This window comes from Bufo gargarizans, chromosome 5 (genome assembly GCF_014858855.1).
Source record: "Bufo gargarizans isolate SCDJY-AF-19 chromosome 5, ASM1485885v1, whole genome shotgun sequence".
NCBI lineage: Eukaryota > Metazoa > Chordata > Amphibia > Anura > Bufonidae > Bufo > Bufo gargarizans.
Window position 1 is genome coordinate 464,224,305 of NC_058084.1, and position 20,911 is coordinate 464,245,215.

At 47.5% G+C, this 20,911-nt stretch overlaps 1 protein-coding gene across 1 annotated transcript in view; it reads left to right on the top strand.

Annotated features, from left to right (window-relative positions):
- The window catches only part of HEPACAM2 (HEPACAM family member 2), a 121,247-nt gene that overhangs the window by 43,408 nt on the left and 56,928 nt on the right, over nt 1–20,911 (top strand). Inside the window, exon 3 of the mRNA XM_044293993.1 lies at nt 9,390–9,674. Coding sequence (XP_044149928.1) covers nt 9,390–9,674 — 285 coding nt within the window. The remainder of the gene's footprint in view (nt 1–9,389; nt 9,675–20,911) is intronic.

The following is a 20,911-nucleotide window of genomic DNA, read 5'->3' on the forward strand; positions in this document are numbered from 1 at the left end:
GCCCCCTTCACAGTAGCTCTGCCAGATATGTGCCTCCTTCAAAGTGGTTATGCCCAAATATATGCCTCCTTCACAGTAGCTATGCCAGATAGGTGCCCCCTCACAGTAGTTATGCCCAGATATGTACCCCCTTCACAGTAGTTATGCCCAGATATGTGCCCCTCACAGTAGTTATGCCCAGATATGTGCCCCTCACAGTAGTTATGCCTAGATATGTGCCCCTTTGACAGGAAGTTTAAATAAATATACTCACCTAGTTCCTCATGTTCCTCAGCCGCCAGCGCTCCACAGCGGCAGCACGATGTAGTGTCACCCATTGCTCTGCTAGTCGGTGTAGGAGGAGGAGCACAGCAGATTCCCAGTTACACCGCTCCTCCAGAGCAATGTGTGACACTACATCGTGCTGCTGCTTTGGAGCCAGGTCCATATTTAGATTTTATGCTGCCCCAGGCACTTTTGTGCCAGCTTCCTCCCCCCCCCCCCATAAAGTCCAATTTTTTTACATATCTGACGGTAAAATTCTCCCTAGGCCTTCAGCTATCCCCCAGGACTCCCTCATACACTTGCACAATTAAATGACTGACCTGTTACATGTGCGCTCGGCAGCTGAAGGCGTCTGTGTTGGTCCCATGTTCATATGTGCCCGCACTGCTGAGAAAAAGGATGTTTTATTATTTGCAAACGGGGCGTTACCATTACACCTATAGGCTCCGCTCTCTCTGTAACAGTCGCGCCCTCTGACATAGCCAGTTGTGATGACATTTTCACTGCCAGGCCCTGCCAAAGTGTCAGCGGCAGTTGCAGAGAAACCAGAGCCTCTAGGTGTAATGGTAACGCCCCCGTTGCTCCTAGAGGCTCTTTTGCACATAATAAAACATCCCTTTTCTCAGCAATGCGGGCACATATGAACATGGGACCAACACAGAAGCCTTAAGCTGCCAAGCGCACATGTAACAGGTCAGCCGGTGTCATAGGTACAAATCTGCTGACAGATGCCCTTTAAAGCGGTTGCCCTGGTTCAGAGCTTTACCCGGACATACCCCCTTCTCCCCCCACTCAGCCCCTCTGACATTTCATGCTCCGATGCTCTGTAAAGCTCAGGGCAAGGGCTGTTTTGTTTACATTTCTATAATGCTAGGCGTAGACTTCCGCCTAGCAGCGTTCCCGGTGAGGCCACCGGCACTGATGGGCGGCTTTACATGCTGGGGTAGCGCTAAAGCCCGTTCATTAGTGCCGGTGACGTCACCGGGCTCACTGCTAGGTGGAAGTCCCCCTATAGTACCCCCAGTGGTAATAAGGCTCCCTACAGTGCCCTTAATACTAATAAGGTCCCCCTATAGGGCACCTCTTATTTCTATAGAGCCCCCAGTAGTAGTAATGCCCCCAACACTGCCCACGGTATTTATAATGTTCCCTGCAGTGCCCCTTGTAATTTTAATGCCTCCTGCCGTACCCCCTGGATTTATAATCTTCTCTGTAGTGTCCCCATAAATTATAATGCCTGTCCTCTCCCTACAGTCTTCTATACCATGCGGTCCCATGTAAATAATTTCACTCCACTCCCTCCAGTCTTTTATACCATGCAGTCCCATGTAAATAACACCAGTCCCCTCCCACCAATCCTCTATATGATACATCCCCATGTTTTGTAAATAACCTCTCTTCCTTACAGTCTTCTATAACATACAGTCCCTTGTAAATAACTTAAATCCCCTCTGTCAGCCCCTCCAACACATAGTCCCATGTAAATAATATCACTCTTTACCCTCCAGTCTTCTATAATATCCAGTCCCATGTAAATAACATCACTCCTTACCCCCCAATCTTCTATAATATCCAGTCCCATGTAACTAACACTCATCCCCTCCCTTCAGCCCCTCTAACATACAGTCCTAGTTAAATAACATATTTCCCTCCCACTAAGGAGGGAGGAGGTTTAAAAGGGGAGAACCACATCTCGCATCATTTCTTTGGCACTCACATTTATTCCATGGCATCACAGGTCTTTTCCAACTCCTCTCCACTGCTGCACTGCACTGATCACATGATGGTGACCTCATCACGGGTCCTACCACCACTTCCACTGTTGACAAGATCACATGACTATGATGTCATTGCAGGTCCTTCCGCTATGGAGTTTAGGCACAACCGGCAGTAAGTTTCACAGCACGTCCTAATCAGGGCCTCCCAAATCCCCCCCCCCTCGACCTGCACCCCAAGGTAACCAGACTACCCTGTTGCCAGAGGGAGGGAGTAAAAAATAAATAAATAAAAATTATAAAAACGTCTCTGCTGGCACTGGGAAGGGCCCCACCCTTGCTATGCCCCTGTGCAGTATCAGGCTGTCCGCCGCTGCTCCAGTATCGGGCTGTTTTTTCCCTCTGGGATTCATTTTCTATGGAAAGCAATTTGTCTTCTTGCAAAGGAGATCTTATAGCAGGTAGTGTCCCTCTCACCAAATCAGTTCTTGTGGCAGGCCTTCTCAATCTCCATTAATCAGCTGTTGTAGAAGATTGTCTCATTCTCCACAAATCAGCTCTTGTAGCAGACTGTCTCATTCTCCACAAATCAGCTCTTGTAGCAGAATGTCTCATTCTCCACAAAGCAGCTCTTGTAGCAGAATGTCTCATTCTCCACAAAGCAGCTCTTGTAGCAGAATGTCTCATTCTCCACAAAGCAGCTCTTGTAGCAGAATGTCTCATTCTCCACAAAGCAGCTCTTGTAGCAGACTGAGTTTTAGCAAGCTATCTCTTTTATCAGGCTGTCTCAGTTTCCACAAAGCAGCTCATGTACCAGACTGTCTCAATCTCCACAAAGCATCTCCTGTAGTAGACTGTCTCAATCTCCACAAAGCAGCTCCTGTAGTAGACTGTCTCAATCTCCACAAAACAGCTCTTATAGCAGACTGTCTCAATTTCCACACAGCATGTCTTGTAGCAGACTGTCTTAATTTCCACACAGCAGTTCTTGTAGCAGACTGTCTTAATTTCCACACAGCAGTTCTTGTAGTAGACCATCTCAATCTCCACAAAGCAGCTATTGAAGCATATTGTCTCAATCTCCATAAAGCAGCTCTTTTAACCAAGTGTCTCAATCTCCACAAAGAAGCTCTTGTAGCAGACTGTCTCAATCTTAGCAAACTCAATCTTCACAAAGCAGGTCTTGTAGCAGACCGTCTTAATCTCAGCAAACCAGCAATTGTAGTATATTGTCCCAATCTCCACAAAGCAGCTCTTTTAGAGGGCTGTCTCAAAGAGGCCATACTGCTGCACCGTGTACTAAATGCACAAGTGTCCCCAACAACTGCTGTGACTTGAGGACCTGCACAGCCTAGTCTTGTAACCACAGGTCCTTCAACAGCTTCTGCTTACATCTGTAGGTTACAGTTCTATAAAAAAAAAAAAAAATTCCCCACTAAATCTTTCAGAAACTGCTTCTATACGCAGAACAATTGCTATCAGTAACACAGTACAGACTGAAGGAGGGGGATGCAGCTGCAGTTTCTCTCTCTCAGTATTTCAGTGATAAGGTTTGAGGGGGAGGGGATGCTGAGAACAGCACTGATGTCACACCGGGAAGAGGCTACCCTTTGGCACATATGACAAAATAATATTATTATTATTAACTTCATACAAAATAGTGAGTATGAAACCAAAACCAAAGTGACGCAACCAAGACGATGCAAGGTTCTCATACAAATGAACACAGGACTTCTAGCATACTACCGGTCAGACATTTTTGTGGTATTTGCTCTAGATTCAGTCTTTGAGGTGTAACTTTTAGAACAATAGTAGATAAACAGTTGATATAAAAATAGTGTGAATAGACATCTGCTACTCCCGGCTACAGTCCATGAGCAAATACACCACTCTGAATGAAAGCCATCATTTACGCAAACTCTATGTGAGCCATGTCCTATGTCAACAAGAATCCGAAAACTAATTAAAATAATATTTGCAATAGTACAATAAAATCAGACGGCAATGGGTGGCAAAATACCAGATTATTGCCATTTCTGGGGAATTTCATTTTTGAAAAAAAAACCTCCACAAAATTTTTTATCACGTATTAACAACCCATATGTGAATATCCTGTGTATCCTTTTTAAATAAAAATGGGTGGATGGTTCTGGTTCTTCAACTTTCTCTTTGTTTGAACTTTTAGCACAGCAAAAGTTTTAGCACTCGCTTAACTCTCTCAGTCAGACCATCACTGCGACCAAGAGACAGCCCCCCCCCCCCTTCCCGCAGGGTATCTTTATCTAGGCCAGGCATGCTCAACCTGCGGCCCTCCAGCTGTTGCAAAACTACAACTCCCATCATTCCCGGGCAGCCTACAGCAGGGCATGGTGGGAGTTGTAGTTTTACAACAGCTGGAGGGCCGCAGGTTGAGCATCCCTGATCTAGGCCTATCAAGAAAACAACAGAGCTCTCATACTGTTATCCCAATTCTACACCTAATATTATAAGGAGGATTACACATGAGATAGCATCTTCACCTCACAGCAGCAGCAGACTGACAATGGATTACCGGTCTATATAGGAGTCTTATTTCTTGGTGTTAACTACTACAGAAGGACACTATTTTGTATTTAATTTTCCATGGTGTAATACTGCCAAAATTGAAAAGAAAAACAAAAAATTGTTTTCTGTGGAAATTTTTTTTTTTGTTTATGATAGAAGTATCTCTGTAAACTGTTCATCCCCAAACTCAGTGGTGTAACATGAAGTTCCTGGGCTCCTATGCTAGTTCTGGAACAGGGCCCTGCCTAGCATTTGCAAATATGATACTGATGTCTTCTTTTGGTAGAGGCTTTGGTGACCTCCAGCCACGGGTGCACCTAGCCTTTCTGCTGCCAATTTCTTAACCTAACCCCTTTGCCACAATTAAAGCGCTCATTGCCCATGGCCCTTCCGTTGCCCCCCTCTTGCACCTACCTGGTGCTGCCTGATGTGATTGCCTCACCTGACCTCATTGCTGGTGCACCCCTGCCACAGGCACTAGGGCCCAGGTGCAACTGCTCTCTCTCTCTCTATATAAATATATATATATATTTATTGTGTATAAATTATTATATATTTGGAATATATAATTTATATATTTGCCCAGACCCTTTAAACACCTTCAAAGATGCTACTGACACCGAAGTCCCTCTAAGCCAGGGATCAGCAACCTCCCTCGGTCCAGCTGTTCAGAGACTACAACTCCCAGAATGCTTCATTCACTTCTACTGGAGTTAGAAGAACATCAGAGCATGTTTGCATGCTGGGAGTTGTAGTTTCACAGCAGCTGGGAGTGCCAAAGGTTGCTGGTCCCTGCTCTAAGCCTTTGCCGCTAGTGAGCAGAGCAATTAGGGACCTGAGTGCTGTTAACGCTAAGGCTAGCAAAATAGAACCACACAATTATTAACATTCGGACCCTATTAGGCCTCATGCACACGACTGTTTTTTTTCACGGTCCGCAAAAACGGGGTCCGTAGGTCCGTGATCCGTGACCGTTTTTTCGTCCGTGGGTCTTCCTTGATTTTTGGAGGATCCACGGACATGAAAAAAACGGATCCGTCCTGAATTACAATGCAAGTCAATGGGGACGGATCCGTTTGACGTTGACACAATATGATGCCATTTCAAACGGATCCGTCCCCATTGACTTTCAATGTAAAGTCTGGAGTTCTTTTATACCATCGGATTGGAGTTTTCTCCAATCCGATGGAATATTTTAACTTGAAGCGTCCCCATCACCATGGGAACGCCTCTATGTTAGAATATACTGTCGGATATGAGCTACATCGTGAAACTCAGATCCGACAGTATATTATAACACAGAGGCGTTCCCATGGTGATGGGGACGCTTCAGGTTAGAATATACTGAAAAACTGTGTACATGACTGCCCCCTGCTGCCTGGCAGGTGCTGCCAGGCAGCGGGGGGCAGACCCCTCCCCCTGTTTTTAACTCATTGGTGGCCAGTGCGGCCGCCTCCCCTGTAGTTAACTCATTGGTGTCCAGTGCGGCCGCCCCCCCTCCCTCCCCTGTAGTTAACTCATTGGTGTCCAGTGGGCCCCCCTCCCTCCCCTGTAGTTAACTCATTGGTGTCCAGTGGGCCCCCCTCCCTCCCCTGTAGTTAACTCATTGGTGTCCAGTGGGCCCCCCCTCCCTCCCCTGTAGTTAACTCATTGGTGTCCAGTGGGCCCCCCCTCCCTCTCCTGTAGTTAACTCATTGGTGTCCAGTGGGCCCCCCCTCCCTCCGCTGTAGTTAACTCGTTGGTGGCCAGTGGGCCCTCTCCCCCTTCTAATTAATTTCGCCCCCCCTATCATTGGTGGCAGTGGAGAGTACCGATCGGAGTCCCAGTGTAATCGCTGGGGCTCCGATCGGTAACCATGGCAACGGGACGCTACTGCAGTCCCGGTTGCCATAGTTGCTTAGCAATTTGTAGAAGCTTCATACTTACCTGCGAGCTGCGATGTCTGTGACCGGCCGGGAGCTCCTCCTACTGGTAAGTGAAAGGTCTGTGCGGCGCATTGCCTATAGCACAGACCTGTCACTTACCAGTAGGAGGAGCTCCCGGCCGGTCACAGACATCGCTGCTCGCAGGTAAGTATGAAGCTTCTACAAATTGCTAAGTAACCATGGCAACCGGGACTGCAGTAGCGTCCCGGTTGCCATGGTTACCGATTGGAGCCCCAGCGATTACACTGGGACTCCGATCGGTACTCTCCACTGCCACCAATGATAGGGGGGGCGATTTTAATTAGGAGGGGGAGGGAGGGGAGAGGGCCCACTGGCCACCAACGCGTTATCTACAGCGGAGGGAGGGGGGGCCCACTGGACACCAATGAGTTAACTACAAGGGAGGGAGGGGGGCCCACTGGACACCAATGAGCTAACTACAGGGGACGGAGGGGGGGCCCACTGGACACCAATGAGTTAACTACAGGGGAGGGAGGGGGGCCCACTGGACACCAATGAGTTAACTACAGGAGGGGGGGTCTGCCCCCTGCTGCCTGGCAGCACCTGCCAGGCAGCAGGGGGCAGTCATGTACACAGTTTTTCAGTATATTCTAACCTAAAGCGTCCCCTTCACCATGGGAACGCCTCTGTGTTAGAATATACTGTCGGATCTGAGTTTTCACGAAGTGAAAACTCACCTCTGAAAAAGCTTTTATGCAGACGGATCTTCGGATCCGTCTGTATGAAAGTAACCTACGGCCACGGATCACGGACACGGATGCCAATCTTGTGTGCATCCGTGTTCTTTCACGGACCCATTGACTTGAATGGGTCCGTGAACCGTTGTCCGTCAAAAAAATAGGACAGGTCATATTTTTTTGACAGACAGGAAACACGGATCACGGTCTCGGCTGCAAAACGGTGCATTTTCCGATTTTATCCTCGGACCCATTGAAAGTCAATGGGTCCGCGAAAAAAAACGGAAAACGGCACAACGGCCACGGATGCACACAGCGGTCGTGTGCATGAGGCCTTAATCTGAGACACACTGAGGTCTGAGACACACTGAGGTCTGATCTGAGGTCTGAGACACACTGGGGTCTGATCTGAGGTCTGAGACACACTGGGGGTCTGATCTGAGGTTTGAGACACACTGGGGGTCTGATCTGAGGTCAGAGACACACTGGGGGTCTGATCGGAGGTTTGAGACACACTGGGGGTCTGATCTGAGGTCTGAGACACACTGGGGGTCTGATCTGAGGTCTGAGACACACGGGTCTGATCTGAGGTCTGAGACACACTGGGGGTCTGATCTGAGGTTTGAGACACACTGGGGGTCTTATCTGAGGTCTGAGACACACTGGGGGTCTGATCTGAGGTCAGAGACACACTGGGGGTCTGATCGGAGGTTTGAGACACACTGGGGGTCTGATCTGAGGTCTGAGACACACTGGGGGTCTGATCTGAGGTCTGAGACACACGGGTCTGATCTGAGGTCTGAGACACACTGGGGGTCTGATCTGAGGTTTGAGACACACTGGGGGTCTTATCTGAGGTCTGAGACACACTGGGGGTCTGATCTGAGGTCAGAGACACACTGGGGGTCTGATCGGAGGTTTGAGACACACTGGGGGTCTGATCTGAGGTCTGAGACACACTGGGGGTCTGATCTGAGGTCTGAGACACACGGGTCTGATCTGAGGTCTGAGACACACTGGGGGTCTGATCTGAGGTTTGAGACACACTGGGGGTCTTATCTGAGGTCTGAGACACACTGGGGGTCTGATCTGAGGTCTGAGACACACTGCGCATCTGATCTGAGGTCTGAGACACACTGGGGGTCTGATCTGAGGTCTGAGACACACTGGGGTCTGGTCTGAGGTCTGAGACACACTGGGGTCTGATCTGAGGTCTGAGACACACTGGGGTCTGATCTGAGGTCTAAGACACACTGGGGTCTGATCTGAGGTCTAAGACACACTGGGGGTCTGATCTGAGGTCTGAGACACACTGGGGGTCTGATCGGAGGTTTGAGACACACTGGGGGTCTGATCTGAGGTCTGAGACACACTGGGGGTCTGATCTGAGGTCTGAGACACACTGGGGGTCTGATCTGAGGTCTGAGACACACTGGGGGTCTGATCTGAGGTCTGAGACACACTGGGGGTCTGATCCGAGGTCTGAGACACACTGGGGGTCTGATCTGAGGTCTGAGACACACTGGGGGTCTGATCTGAGGTCTGAGACACACTGGGGGTCTGATCTGAGGTCCGAGACACACTGGGGTCTGATCTGAGGTCTGAGACACACTGGGGTCTGATCTGAGGTCTGAGACACACTGGGGGTCTGATCTGAGGTCTGAGACACACTGGGGTCTGATCTGAGGTCTGAGACACACTGGGGGTCTGATCTGATGTTTGAGTATCACTGGTGGTCTGATTGGGGTCTCATCTGAGGTCTGATATATATATTAAACTCTAAGTTAGTGAAGATGTTAATGTAAGGCTGATGGATCCCTGGTGGTCTAGGCTGATGGCTAACCTCCGGCACTCGAGCTGTGGTAAAACTACAACTCCCAAGATGCACACTTGCTTGGCTGTTCTCAGAACTCTATAGAAATGAATGGAGCATGCTGGGAGTTGTAGTTTTGCCACAGCTGGAGTGCCTGAGGATCCAGTGCACTTCATTCTACCTAGTTATATGCATCCTCAAATAGCCCTGCTCACCCAGTCTGCACATTGGTTTCCAAAAGAACAATGGTTTAGTTCTAGAAGCTGTAAAGACAATAAAACATGTAGCAAAATAATATCATTGTCTGCAATAATAATATTGTTACTTGGAGGATGAGCTTTGGAACATTTACTAAAATAATAAAATAAAAATATGAAAAACATCACATATATTTTATCTATATATAAATTCAGTTTCCTTCTCCTTTTAGTTCCAGTTTCAGAACCGATTATTGACAGCGAACCATCGTACGGAGCGGTGGAGTATGTGGGGAACCTCACCTTTAAATGTCATGCGATAACAGGGACCCGAGTAAGATATCAATGGCTAAAAGATGGAAGCCCCCTGGAGAAGAGCGCCACCTACAGCTTCTCCCGGGACAACTCCACCTTCACCATTGCGCCAGTGATGAAGAATGATATCGGGAATTACAGTTGCCTGGCTTCAAATTACATCAGTGAACTGGAGAGTGACAGCATCACGCCAATCATATACTGTAAGTATTGGGGAGCTTAGAGAGCGGACAGAAGGGGCACTGATAACAGTTACACTCATGTCTATATAAATGGAGATTCCCAGAAAACAAGCGTTTGGTAGAGATTATTTTTCAGCTTGTGGCGTGTATACTGGGGGCCAGGTCTTCAGTCATCTCATTATCATCAAAGGGCAGGATCACAATAAAAGGCACTGTATCATCTGTATCATAAAGATTAAAAATAAAAATCTGATTGTAAAAAGGAATATTCTACATTATATTTAATTTACTACTAGAAGGTCCCGGGTATTTACTACTAGAAGGTCCCACACGGGTATATTTCATCTATTTCATTTAATGTTTGCATGTGTCGTTAAAATATATCGACAGTACCCACTATAAGTGACATTTACAGTACCCCTTTAACAGTGACCTCTACAGGGGCCGCCCCTTTATTAGTGACCTCCACAGTACCCCGTCTCGCTACCAGTGATTTCACAATAACTCGCCCCCTTAACAGTGACCTCCAAAGGTGACCGTCCCCTTAACTATGACCTCCACAGCAGCCTGCCCCAAGGGTGGCCAGACAGTCCGGCTTGAACAGCTCACTCTCAGACAGCAGCACTGTTCTGTCTGAGCATGAGCTGCAGGGAGAAAGTCACCCTCCCTCCCACCGATGCAGCTGACAGAAGTTGATTTTTGCCTTAATTTTTTTTAATCCCCGTCAGCTGCGGAGTGGGGGGGGGGGGAGAGGCGTGGCTTAGCGAGACCTGGGGACGGGGTTTTTAAGTCTGAATGCCACCCTACCTGCCCCCTGAACTGTGACCTCCACAGCACTCCGCTCCCTTAACAGTGTCATCCACAGCGCCCTGCCCCTTTAAAGCTGACCTACAGCAATGAAGAAAAATAACTGGGTTGTTATGGAAACCTGGTGTAAAACTGTGTGTATGTGGAGACTAAGGGCCTGCGAGCTTCTATTGGCTGATGCATTTTTGGGGAATATCTCAGGAACGGTATGTGCTAGAGAGCTGAGACCCGGTCTAAAACCTTCCCGGACACCTGATGTACCTGTGTGCCAAATTTTGTGATTGTAAATGCGACGGTGCGGATTCCTTTAGCGGACATACACACATACACTCAGCTATATATTAGATATGAATATATTATATAGATTATTTTATTTGCTATGTTTAATAATTAGGTGATACGTTCCTTTTAAAAATGTTTTACAGGAAAAAACTTTGATGGACCATGCTTAGGAGAGGACTGTAATAAGGGAAAAGGTCACATAGATACCAGTTCATTGGGATTTCCTTTAACCCCTTCCCCTTAAAGAGACAGGCTGGAAGTACCTCCAACAGCATGGTGTATGTGTACGGCGTGGGCATGGCTAGCACACAGGAGTGCTGGAATGGGAGACAGCTATGATCCCGGCTGCCTAATCCCTTGACGGAGTGGACTACCTCTGTCAGCCCACCAATAACCCCCTGCAATGGGATGCCGATGTGTTTCCCGTGGCAGCCAGGGGCATAATAAAGAAGAGTTTGACATGACTATATACTTATTAGACCATAATAATATGTTACACTGACAGGTGTCACAGAGGGAAGGGAAGAGTGCAGCCCTGGACTCCGCCCACACCTCTGTCTCTGCCTACTTGCACGACCCGTCCTATCTGACGGCGTACAACTTGGCGGTGGTCCCTAGCTAAAATACGTGCAGGGGCCTAAAATCAAAGGAAAACCGAGAACAGAGTCAGGGAAGCGAAAGTCAAAAACCAGGAGGTCACGCAGTACACAGGGAAAAACACAATAGCAAGGTCACAAACAAAGCAGAGGTCGGAAGCCAAGAGGTCACGTCAAATACAAATGGAGGTAGCGAGATCGAGGTCACAAACAAAGCTGAGGTCAAAACAGTCAAGGTCTGAATATATAAATAAGGCTGGTGAGGGTAACTAGACCAATCACAGGCAACCTGTGGCCAGCGTCACGTGACTCACATTACACAGCCCAACATAGCCGAGCACAGATTTATCGGCTCCCCTGCTGCTTGTAGTCTTGGGGAACGCCGGTGTCACGGCTGTAAGTGAGCAACAAGAGCCTACACAGTGAATAGCAACTGACCGGACCCAAACTAGGGAGGATAAAGGGTGACCCCTGTCAGACCCTAAAAGCTCTCCCTAAGCTGCTATGCACATGTCCAGATCCAGATGGTGGATTGAGACATGCCCGCGTACCTAAGGCTGATGACCACTGAAACCCCTACAATAGTGGAAGGGGCACGGCCACCGGTGCCCTGCTCAGTATATGGACGGAACCGGGGTCGCCTCGGATCCAGTCAGCAAAGAAACAGAAACACACAATGTCTGAACACTTAACTGAAGGAGCTGCAGCTGCAGTGAAAACAGATCCAAAGTCAGCAGACAATATCCGAAGTACTTGCTTCAGCAGAACACAGATCCAGTGAAAAGATATCACACAGGTGAAGATACTCAAGCGAGAGATACAGCTCAAATGAAAAGTATAATCCGCACCTCTACAAAGGAGGAGGGGTGATTTAAAGGCAGCGAAATCAAACACAGGAGGGACAGCTGGGAGGAAGGAAACAGAAAGTAAAGACCTCATCACAGGGGCGGAGAAACAGGGCAGAGGGAACTCCTCCAAGCTCTAGTAGTGACATCATCACAGGGGTGGAGAAACAGAGCTGTGAGAACGTCTCAAAGCTCTGGTAGTGACAGTACCCCCCCCCTCTACGGGTGGACTCCGGACACCCAGGACCCACCTTCTCAGGATGAGCCCTATGAAATGCCCTGATGAGGCGAGTGGCTTTAATGTCCGACACCGGAACCCACATCCTCTCCTCAGGACCATAACCCTTCCAATGAACGAGGTACTGAAGAGAACCGCGGACAATGCGAGAGTCCACAATTCTGGAAACCTCAAACTCCAGATTGCCATCAACCAAAATCGGAGGAGGAGGCAAAGAGGAGGGTACCGTGGGCTGGACATATGGTTTTAAAAGAGCCCTGTGAAATACATTATGTATCTTCCAAACCCGTGGAAGATCAAGACGGAAGGCAACAGGATTGACGACTGACAAGATTTTATAAGGCCCAATAAACTTGGGACCCAATTTCCAGGAGGGAACCTTCAGTTTAATATTTCTTGTAGACAACCACACCAGATCACCCACATTCAGGTCCGGACCAGGCACACGTCTCTTATCAGCCACACGCTTATATTTCTCACTCATCTTTCTAAGATTACTCTGAATCTTTTGCCAAATGGTAGACAAAGACGAGGAAAATCTCTCCTCCTCAGGCAAACCAGAGGGAGCCCCTCCCGAGAATGTCCCAAACTGCGGATGGAACCCATATGCACCAAAGAATGGTGACTTATCAGAAGATTCCTGACGACGGTTGTTCAGAGCAAACTCAGCAAGAGGGAGAAATGAACACCAATCCTCCTGGTTCTCTGCCACAAAACAGCGCAAATATGTCTCCAGATTCTGGTTGACGCGTTCAGTCTGACCATTCGACTGCGGGTGAAAAGCAGAAGAGAAGGACAGCCGAACCCCCAGGCGAGAACAGAAAGCCTTCCAGAATCTGGACACAAACTGCGTGCCTCTATCGGAAACAATATCCGAGGGAATGCCATGCAATTTAACAATATGGTCGACAAAAGCTTGCGCCAACGTTTTAGCACTGGGTAAACCAGGGAAGGGTACGAAATGAGCCATCTTGCTAAAACGGTCCACCACCACCAGGATCACCGACTTCCCTGAGGAACGAGGAAGATCCGTGATAAAGTCCATGGAGAGGTGTGTCCAAGGACGGGAAGGTATGGGTAACGGGAGAAGGGGACCTGAAGGCCGTGAACGAGGGACCTTAGCGCGAGCGCACGTCTCACAAGCAGCCACAAAACCCTCCACCGACTTACGAAGAGCCGGCCACCAAAATCTCCGAGCAATGAGATCTACCGTGGCTCTACTCCCGGGGTGACCAGCAAGAACAGTATCATGATGCTCCTTGAAGAGTTTGTGACGTAACTCAGGAGGCACAAACAACTTCCCAGGAGGACAACGGGCAGGTACCTCAGTCTGGGCAGCCTGGACCTCGGCCTCCAAATCAGAATACAGAGCAGAAACAACCACCCCCTCCGCCAAAATGGGACCCGGGTCCTCAGGAGTTTCCTCCTCCCGGAAAACAGCGAGAGAGAGCATCAGCCTTCACATTTTTGATCCCAGGGCGGAATGTAACGACAAAATTGAATCTGGAGAAGAACAGAGACCATCTGGCCTGTCTCGGATTCATACGCCTGGCCGACTCCAAGTACGCCAGATTCTTATGGTCGGTAAAAACGGTGATAGGGTGCCTGGCCCCCTCCAACCAATGGCGCCATTCCTCGAAAGCCAACTTGATGGCCAACAACTCCCTATCTCCCACATCATAGTTTCTCTCTGCCGGGGAGAGTTTTTTAGAGAAAAAGGCACAGGGTCGCCACTTGGCAGGAGAAGGGCCCTGGGACAAAACCGCACCCACACCCACCTCGGAAGCATCCACCTCAACAATAAAAGGTAAGGAAACATCGGGATGCACCAAGACGGGAGCAGACGCAAAACTCTCTTTAATCTTAGAAAAAGCTGCAAGCGCCTCCTCCGACCAAGAGGAAAAATCCGCCCCCTTTTTTGTCATGTCAGTGAGGGGTTTGACAACAGAGGAATAATTCAAAATGAACTTTCTGTAATAGTTCGCAAAACCCAGAAAGCGCATCAATGCCTTCTGATTCTCAGGAAGCTCCCACTCCAGCACAGCACGGACCTTCTCCGGATCCATGCGAAAACCAGAAGCAGAGAGGAGAAAACCCAGAAATTGAATCTCCGATACCATAAAAACACATTTCTCCAGCTTGGCGTACAATTTATTCTCTCGCAGAATCCGCAGAACCTGAAAAAGATGATCCTGATGGGTCTGAACATCAGGGGAAAAAATCTAAATATCATCAAGATACACCAATACAAATTTCCCCATTAAATGGTAGAAAATACTGTTAACAAAATGCTGAAAGACGGCCGGAGCATTCATCAGGCCGAAAGGCATAACGAGATTCTCAAAATGCCCGTTAGGGGTATTAAAGGCCGTTTTCCATTCATCCCCCTCTCTGACCCTGACCAGGTTGTACGCGCCTCTCAAATCCAATTTGGAAAAAACCTTGGCCCCAACAATTTGGTTGAAGAGGTCCGGGATCAGAGGAAGGGGATAGGGATCGCGAATCGTGATACGGTTCAGCTCCCTAAAATCTAGGCAAGGTCTCAGAGAGCCATCTTTCTTTTTAACAAAAAAAAAAACAGCGGCAACAGGTGATTTTGAGGGACGAATATGCCCCTTATCGAGACTCTCAGAGATATAAGTTCGCATTGCGATTCTTTCCGGTTGTGAGAGATTGTAGAGGCGTGCTTTTGGCAGCTTGGCGCCGGGAATGAGGTTAATGGGACAGTCAAACTCCCGGTGAGGAGGTAGCTCCTGAACACCGCTCTCGGAAAACACGTCCGAGAAATCAGAGAGAAATGATGGCACCGTTTTAGTAGACACCTCTGCAAAAATCGCTGTGAGACAATTCTCTCTACAAAACTCACTCCACTCATTTATTTGCCTTCCTTGCCAATCAATAGTGGGGTTATGTCTAGTGAGCCAGGGTAACCCCAAAACTAGAGGAGAAGGCAATCCGTTAAGGACAAAACAAGATATATCCTCCACATGAGTGTCACCTACCGCTAACCGGATATTGTGAACAATGCCCTTCAGGGATCTCTGTGAGAGTGGAGCAGAGTCAATAGCAAAAACAGGTATATCCTTTTCTAATGTGCAAACCTGAAAACCATGCATGGCTACAAATTGAGTATCAATAAGATTGACGGCCGCTCCACTATCGACAAAAATTTCACAAGAAATGACTTTGCTCCCTAGCGCTACCCTGGCAGAAAGGAGAAAACGGGAACTGCAGGTCAGAGGAAAAGCATCAATTCCTACATCAACTTTGCCCAAAGTAGCAGATGAAGCAGAGTTTGATGATTTACCTTTTGAGGTTTTTCTCTTATTATAACTCTTAGTACAGTTCAAGAATTTCCTAGACGGACAAACATTTGCCAAATGACCTATGCCCCCACAACAAAAACACACCATTCTCTGAGGACTAAATCCTCTTTATCAGGGGCAAGTCGACCTAGCTGCATGGGCTCCTCCACAGAGGGAACCGAGAGAGGATGAGGCCCCTGCACACTGAATGAGTCCGCACCACTGCCCCTAGACTGAAAATGACTGGACAGAGAGGTCTCGTTTCTTTCTCTTAGACGCCTGTCAAGGCGTACCGCCAATGACATGGCAGACTCTAAGGACGTTGGTCTCTCATGGAAAGCAAACGCATCTTTCAATCTCTCTGAGAGACCATGAGAGAACTGACTCCGGAGTGCAGCATCATTCCAACCTGAATCAGCTGCCCATCTCCGAAATTCAGAACAATAAAGCTCCGCAGACAGTTTGTTCTGGCATAAAAAACGTAAGTTAGATTCGGCCAGAGCAACACGATCCGGGTCATCATATATCTGCCCCAGGGCCACAAAAAATCTTTCCACGGATCGAAGGGAGGGATCCCCCGATGGCAACGAAAAAGCCCAAGTCTGAGCATTACCCCTGAGCAGGGAGATGACAATCCTCACCCTCTGTTCCTCATTACCAGAGGAATGGGGACACAAGCAAAAATGGAGTTTGCATGCCTCTCTGAAACGAACAAAATTCTCACTGCCCCCGGAGAACGTTTCCGGAAGTGAGACCTTTGGCTCGCAACAGACTCCATGGGCCGGAGCAGAGCCCAATGCTTGAAGCTGAGTCATAGATTGACGGAGATCCGCTACCTCCAAAGAAAGACCCTGCATGCGGTCAACCAGGTCAGAAAGCGGATCCATGTCAAAAAAGGACGGTGTGGCGGATTATAATGTCACGGCTGTAAGTGAGCAACAAGAGCCTACACAGTGAAAAGCAACTGACCGGACCCAAACTAGGGAGGATAAAGGGTGACCCCTGTCAGATCCTAAAAGCTCTCCCTAAGCTGCTATGCACATGTCCAGATCCAGATGGTGGATCGAGACATGCCCGCGTACCTAAGGCTGATGACCACTGAAACCCCTACAATAGTGGAAGGGGCACGGCCACCGGTGCCCTGCTCAGTATATGGACGGAACCGGGGTCGCCTCGGATCCAGTCAGCAAAGAAACAGAAACACACAATGTCTGAACACTTGACTGAAGGAGCTGCAGCTGCAGTGAAAACAGATCCAAAGTCAGCAGACAATATCCGAAGTACTTGCTTCAGCAGAACACAGATCCAGTGAAAAGATATCACACAGGTTAAGATACTCAAGCGAGAGATACAGCTCAAATGAAAAGTATAATCTGCACCTCTACAAAGGAGGAGGAGTGATTTAAAGGCAGCGAAATCAAACACAGGAGGGACAGCAGGGAGGAAGGAAAACAGAAATTAAAGACCTCATCATAGGGGCGGAGAAACAGGGCAGAGGGAACTCCTCCAAGCTCTAGTAGTGACATCATCACAGGGGTGGAGAAACAGAGCTGTGAGAATGTCTCAAAGCTCTTGTAGTTACAGCCGGCCCGCGCTGAGGAGGCGTGCGCTGCTGGGTCCTCCCCGCCCCCTGGTCCCTATGGAGACGAGGACGCCGGCCACGTCCTCGCTCCTGAACACAGATGGGATGCCGTCGGCACTGCAAGAAGGAAGCACGTCGCCGGCTCCCCGTTACAGACAGCCATAATAAGTATTCAATATTGGTAGTAAACAATAGTTCAAGTCCCCAAGTGGGACTAAAAAAATTATTGAAAAAAAATCCAAAGTAAAAAATAGTTTTATTGTGTAAATGTATTAATAAAATGAACAATTACAAAACTGATGTAACCAAAATTGTAACAACCTGTTACGGGTATGCACCCCAAATATGGTGGCTGTGAAAATTTGCTAAATTGACAAAAAATTTAAAAAATGTATGCTCTTAGAATACAAACCAAAAATGATGCATCCTAAAGGTCAAAGTTAGGAAGTGATTCAAACTAGCTCATCATAGGTGCTCTATGAGTATCAGCTAAAAAAACATAAACAGCCACTCAAAATGGCATCCAGAGAGTCACGCCCCCATATGGTAGTTCACTACCTGGATGGCAGATGTCTTTACCTGAGAGCTGCAGGGCCATATATCCTACCGAATGTTATACGTACTCGCTTTGACAGAAGGTCGCTTCCGAAAAAGGGGAGATTCAAATACTGTGTCTTAAATACTCACATTTCCTCATTCTGGATGTAGGGGCCAAGAAATGTGAGAATCTGAACTGGGGTTTCTAAGTAGGAGGCCTGTATTTGTTTAATGGGTCTGGTCTTTGTGTTTAAAGGTCTGATCTGGGGTCTATATTTTTAGGGGGGCTGGTCTGTAATTAGGCTGTCTGGGATTTGAATGTTTGGGGGTCTAGTCTGGGGGGGTCTGAATTTAGGTGGTCTGGTTTGGAGTCTGTATTTAGGTCCTGTGTTTGACATAAGAGGGGGTATAGTCTGGGATCTGTATTTGTATAGGGTTTATGATCTGGGGTCAGTATTTAGGGGGGCTGTATTTGTATAGGGAGTTCAGTCTGGGGTGTGTATTTGTTTAGGGAGTCTGGTCTGGGGTCAGTATTAAGTTGATCTATTCTAGTGTCTGTATTTAGGGAGTCTGATCTGAGGTCTGGCCTGAGTTTGTATTTAGAGTGGTCAGATCTGGAATCAGTATTTATACAGGCAGTCTGGTTTGGGGTCTGTATTTAGGGGTCTGTTCTGTGGTCTGTATTTATTGGGTATGGCCTTAGTTTGTATTTAGGGGAATCAGATCTGTGGTCTGTATTTGCATAAGTAGTCTAGCCTGGGGTCTAAATTTAGGGTGGCGAGGGGTTCTATTTGTATAGGGATTCTGGTCTGGGGTCAGTATTTAGGTTATACTGTATGTTCTAGGGTCTGTAATTAAGTGGTCTGGTCTGTGTTCTGTATTTAGAGGGTCTGTTCTGTGGTCTGTACTTATTGAGTCTGGCCTTAGTTTATATTTAGGGGTGTCAGGTCTGGGGTCTGTATTTAGATGGTCTGTTCTGTAGTCTGTATTTTTTGGGTCTGGCCTTAGTTTGTATTTATGGGTGTCAGGTCTGGGGTCTGTATTTATTGGGTATGACCTTAGTTTGTATTTAGGGGATCAGGTCTGTGATCTGTATTTGCATTTGCATAAGGCGTCTAGTCTGGGGTCTATCTTTAGGGTGGCATGCGGTTATGTATTTGTATATTTGTGGGTTGTGTATTTAGGGGGTCTGTTCTGTGGTCTGTTTATTGGGTCTGGCCTTAGTTTGTATTTAGGGGTGTCAGGTCTGGGGTCTGTATTTAGAGAGTCTGTTCTGTGGTCTGTATTTATTTAGTCTTGATTTAGTTTGTATTTAGGGGTGTCAGGTCTGGGGTCTGTATTTAGAGGGTCTGTTCTGTGGTCTGTATTTATTTAGTCTTGATTTAGTTAGCATTTAGGGGTGTCAGGTCTGGGGTCTACATTTAGGGGGTCTGTTCTTTGATCTGTATTTATTGGGTCTGGCCTTAGTTTGTATTTAGGGGTGTCAGGTCTGGGTTCTGTATTTAGAGAGTCTGTTCCGGGGTCTGTATTTTTTTGGTTTGGCCTTAGTTTGCATTTAGGGGTCAGGTCTGGGGTCTGTATTTAGAGAGTTTGTTCTGTGGTCTGTATTTATTGGGTATGACCTTAGTTTGTATTTAGGGGTGTCAGGTCTGGGTTCTGTATTTAGGTTATATGTTCTAGGGTCTGTAATTAGGGGGTCTGGTCTGGGTTTGTATTTTGGGTGATCAGGTCTGGGGTCTGTATTTATATAGTGAATCTGGTCTGGGTTCTGTATTTAGAGGGTCTGTTCTGTGGTCTGTATTTATTTCCTCTTGCTTTAGTTTATATTTAGGGGTGTGAGGTCTGGTCTCTGTATTTAGGGGCATCTATTCTGTGGACTGTATTTATTGGCTCTGGCTTTAGTTAGTATGTTGGGGTGCCATGCCTGGGGTCTGTACAGTATTTCTATATGGAGTCTGGTTGAGTATTTGCAATCTGCTCTTTGTAATTCACTTTCAATAATTCTTCACTCCTCGGAAACTCCCTGATGTCACTTCCAAAAAGTTGGCAGAGTAAAAATTCATACAAAATGCTCTAACATGTATAGTGAATTCCTGTGAATCACTTATGTAAATCTGATTAGTCTTGCTTCAATATGACCACACACACATTTCTAATTACTAATTAAATGTAACCTATAGCCCAGGATGACGCCCCCAGTATGTATGTACATGACCCACATCCCTGCTGTTGATGGTCGCTGCAGCTTCTGTTTGCCGGAGTTCACCTCCTGGGTGCAGAATCCGGCAGTAGGCTTCTTACCGGCAGTAGATTTCCATCTATATATTGTCAATAACATGTTTGCAGCAAGTGAGTCTGCTCGCAAGGTTTTCCGTGTACCATATGCTGAGACTGCGGGGGTGTGCAATGATAAAAAGGTCCCTTGCACTAAGTACATGCCATCTGCTCAGTGATAGAATGGGCGGCAGGGTGCTGCTGACATAACCAATCAGCATTAAACCGGCAGCAGTAAAGTCTCAGCAAAACAGGTGATTTATGGATTTACAAGGCATTCGGTAAACAGCAGTGAAAGACTCTGATGAGTTCTCTATGGAGCTTATCTGCTGGGGGCGCGCAGGTAGAACATGAGCATTGATATGGCACATAATCACCAGGTGGCTACATGCATGACATGGGCATTCGGGAACAGGTAATTTCAGGTAATTTAGAAATTTAGAGTGAAAGGCTAGGTCTACACGACGGCATTTGTCGCGCCACATTTTGTTGCACCAATGTCGCGCGATAATTTTTTATAAAGGCAGCCTATGGTGTCGCAACATGCGACATGCTGCGACTGCGACGCAACAGCCGCGGAAAATCCATCCGAGATGGATTTTTCTACGACTGTCGCGTCGCAGTCGCAGCATGTCGCATGTTGCAGTGCGACACCATAGACTCCCATTATAAAAATTGTTGCGCGACATTGGTGCAACAAAATGTCGTGCGACAAATGTTGCAGTGTAGTTGTTCCCTATCTGTCGCGCGACAAATGTCGTCGTGTAGACCTAGCCAAATTCATTTAATCCA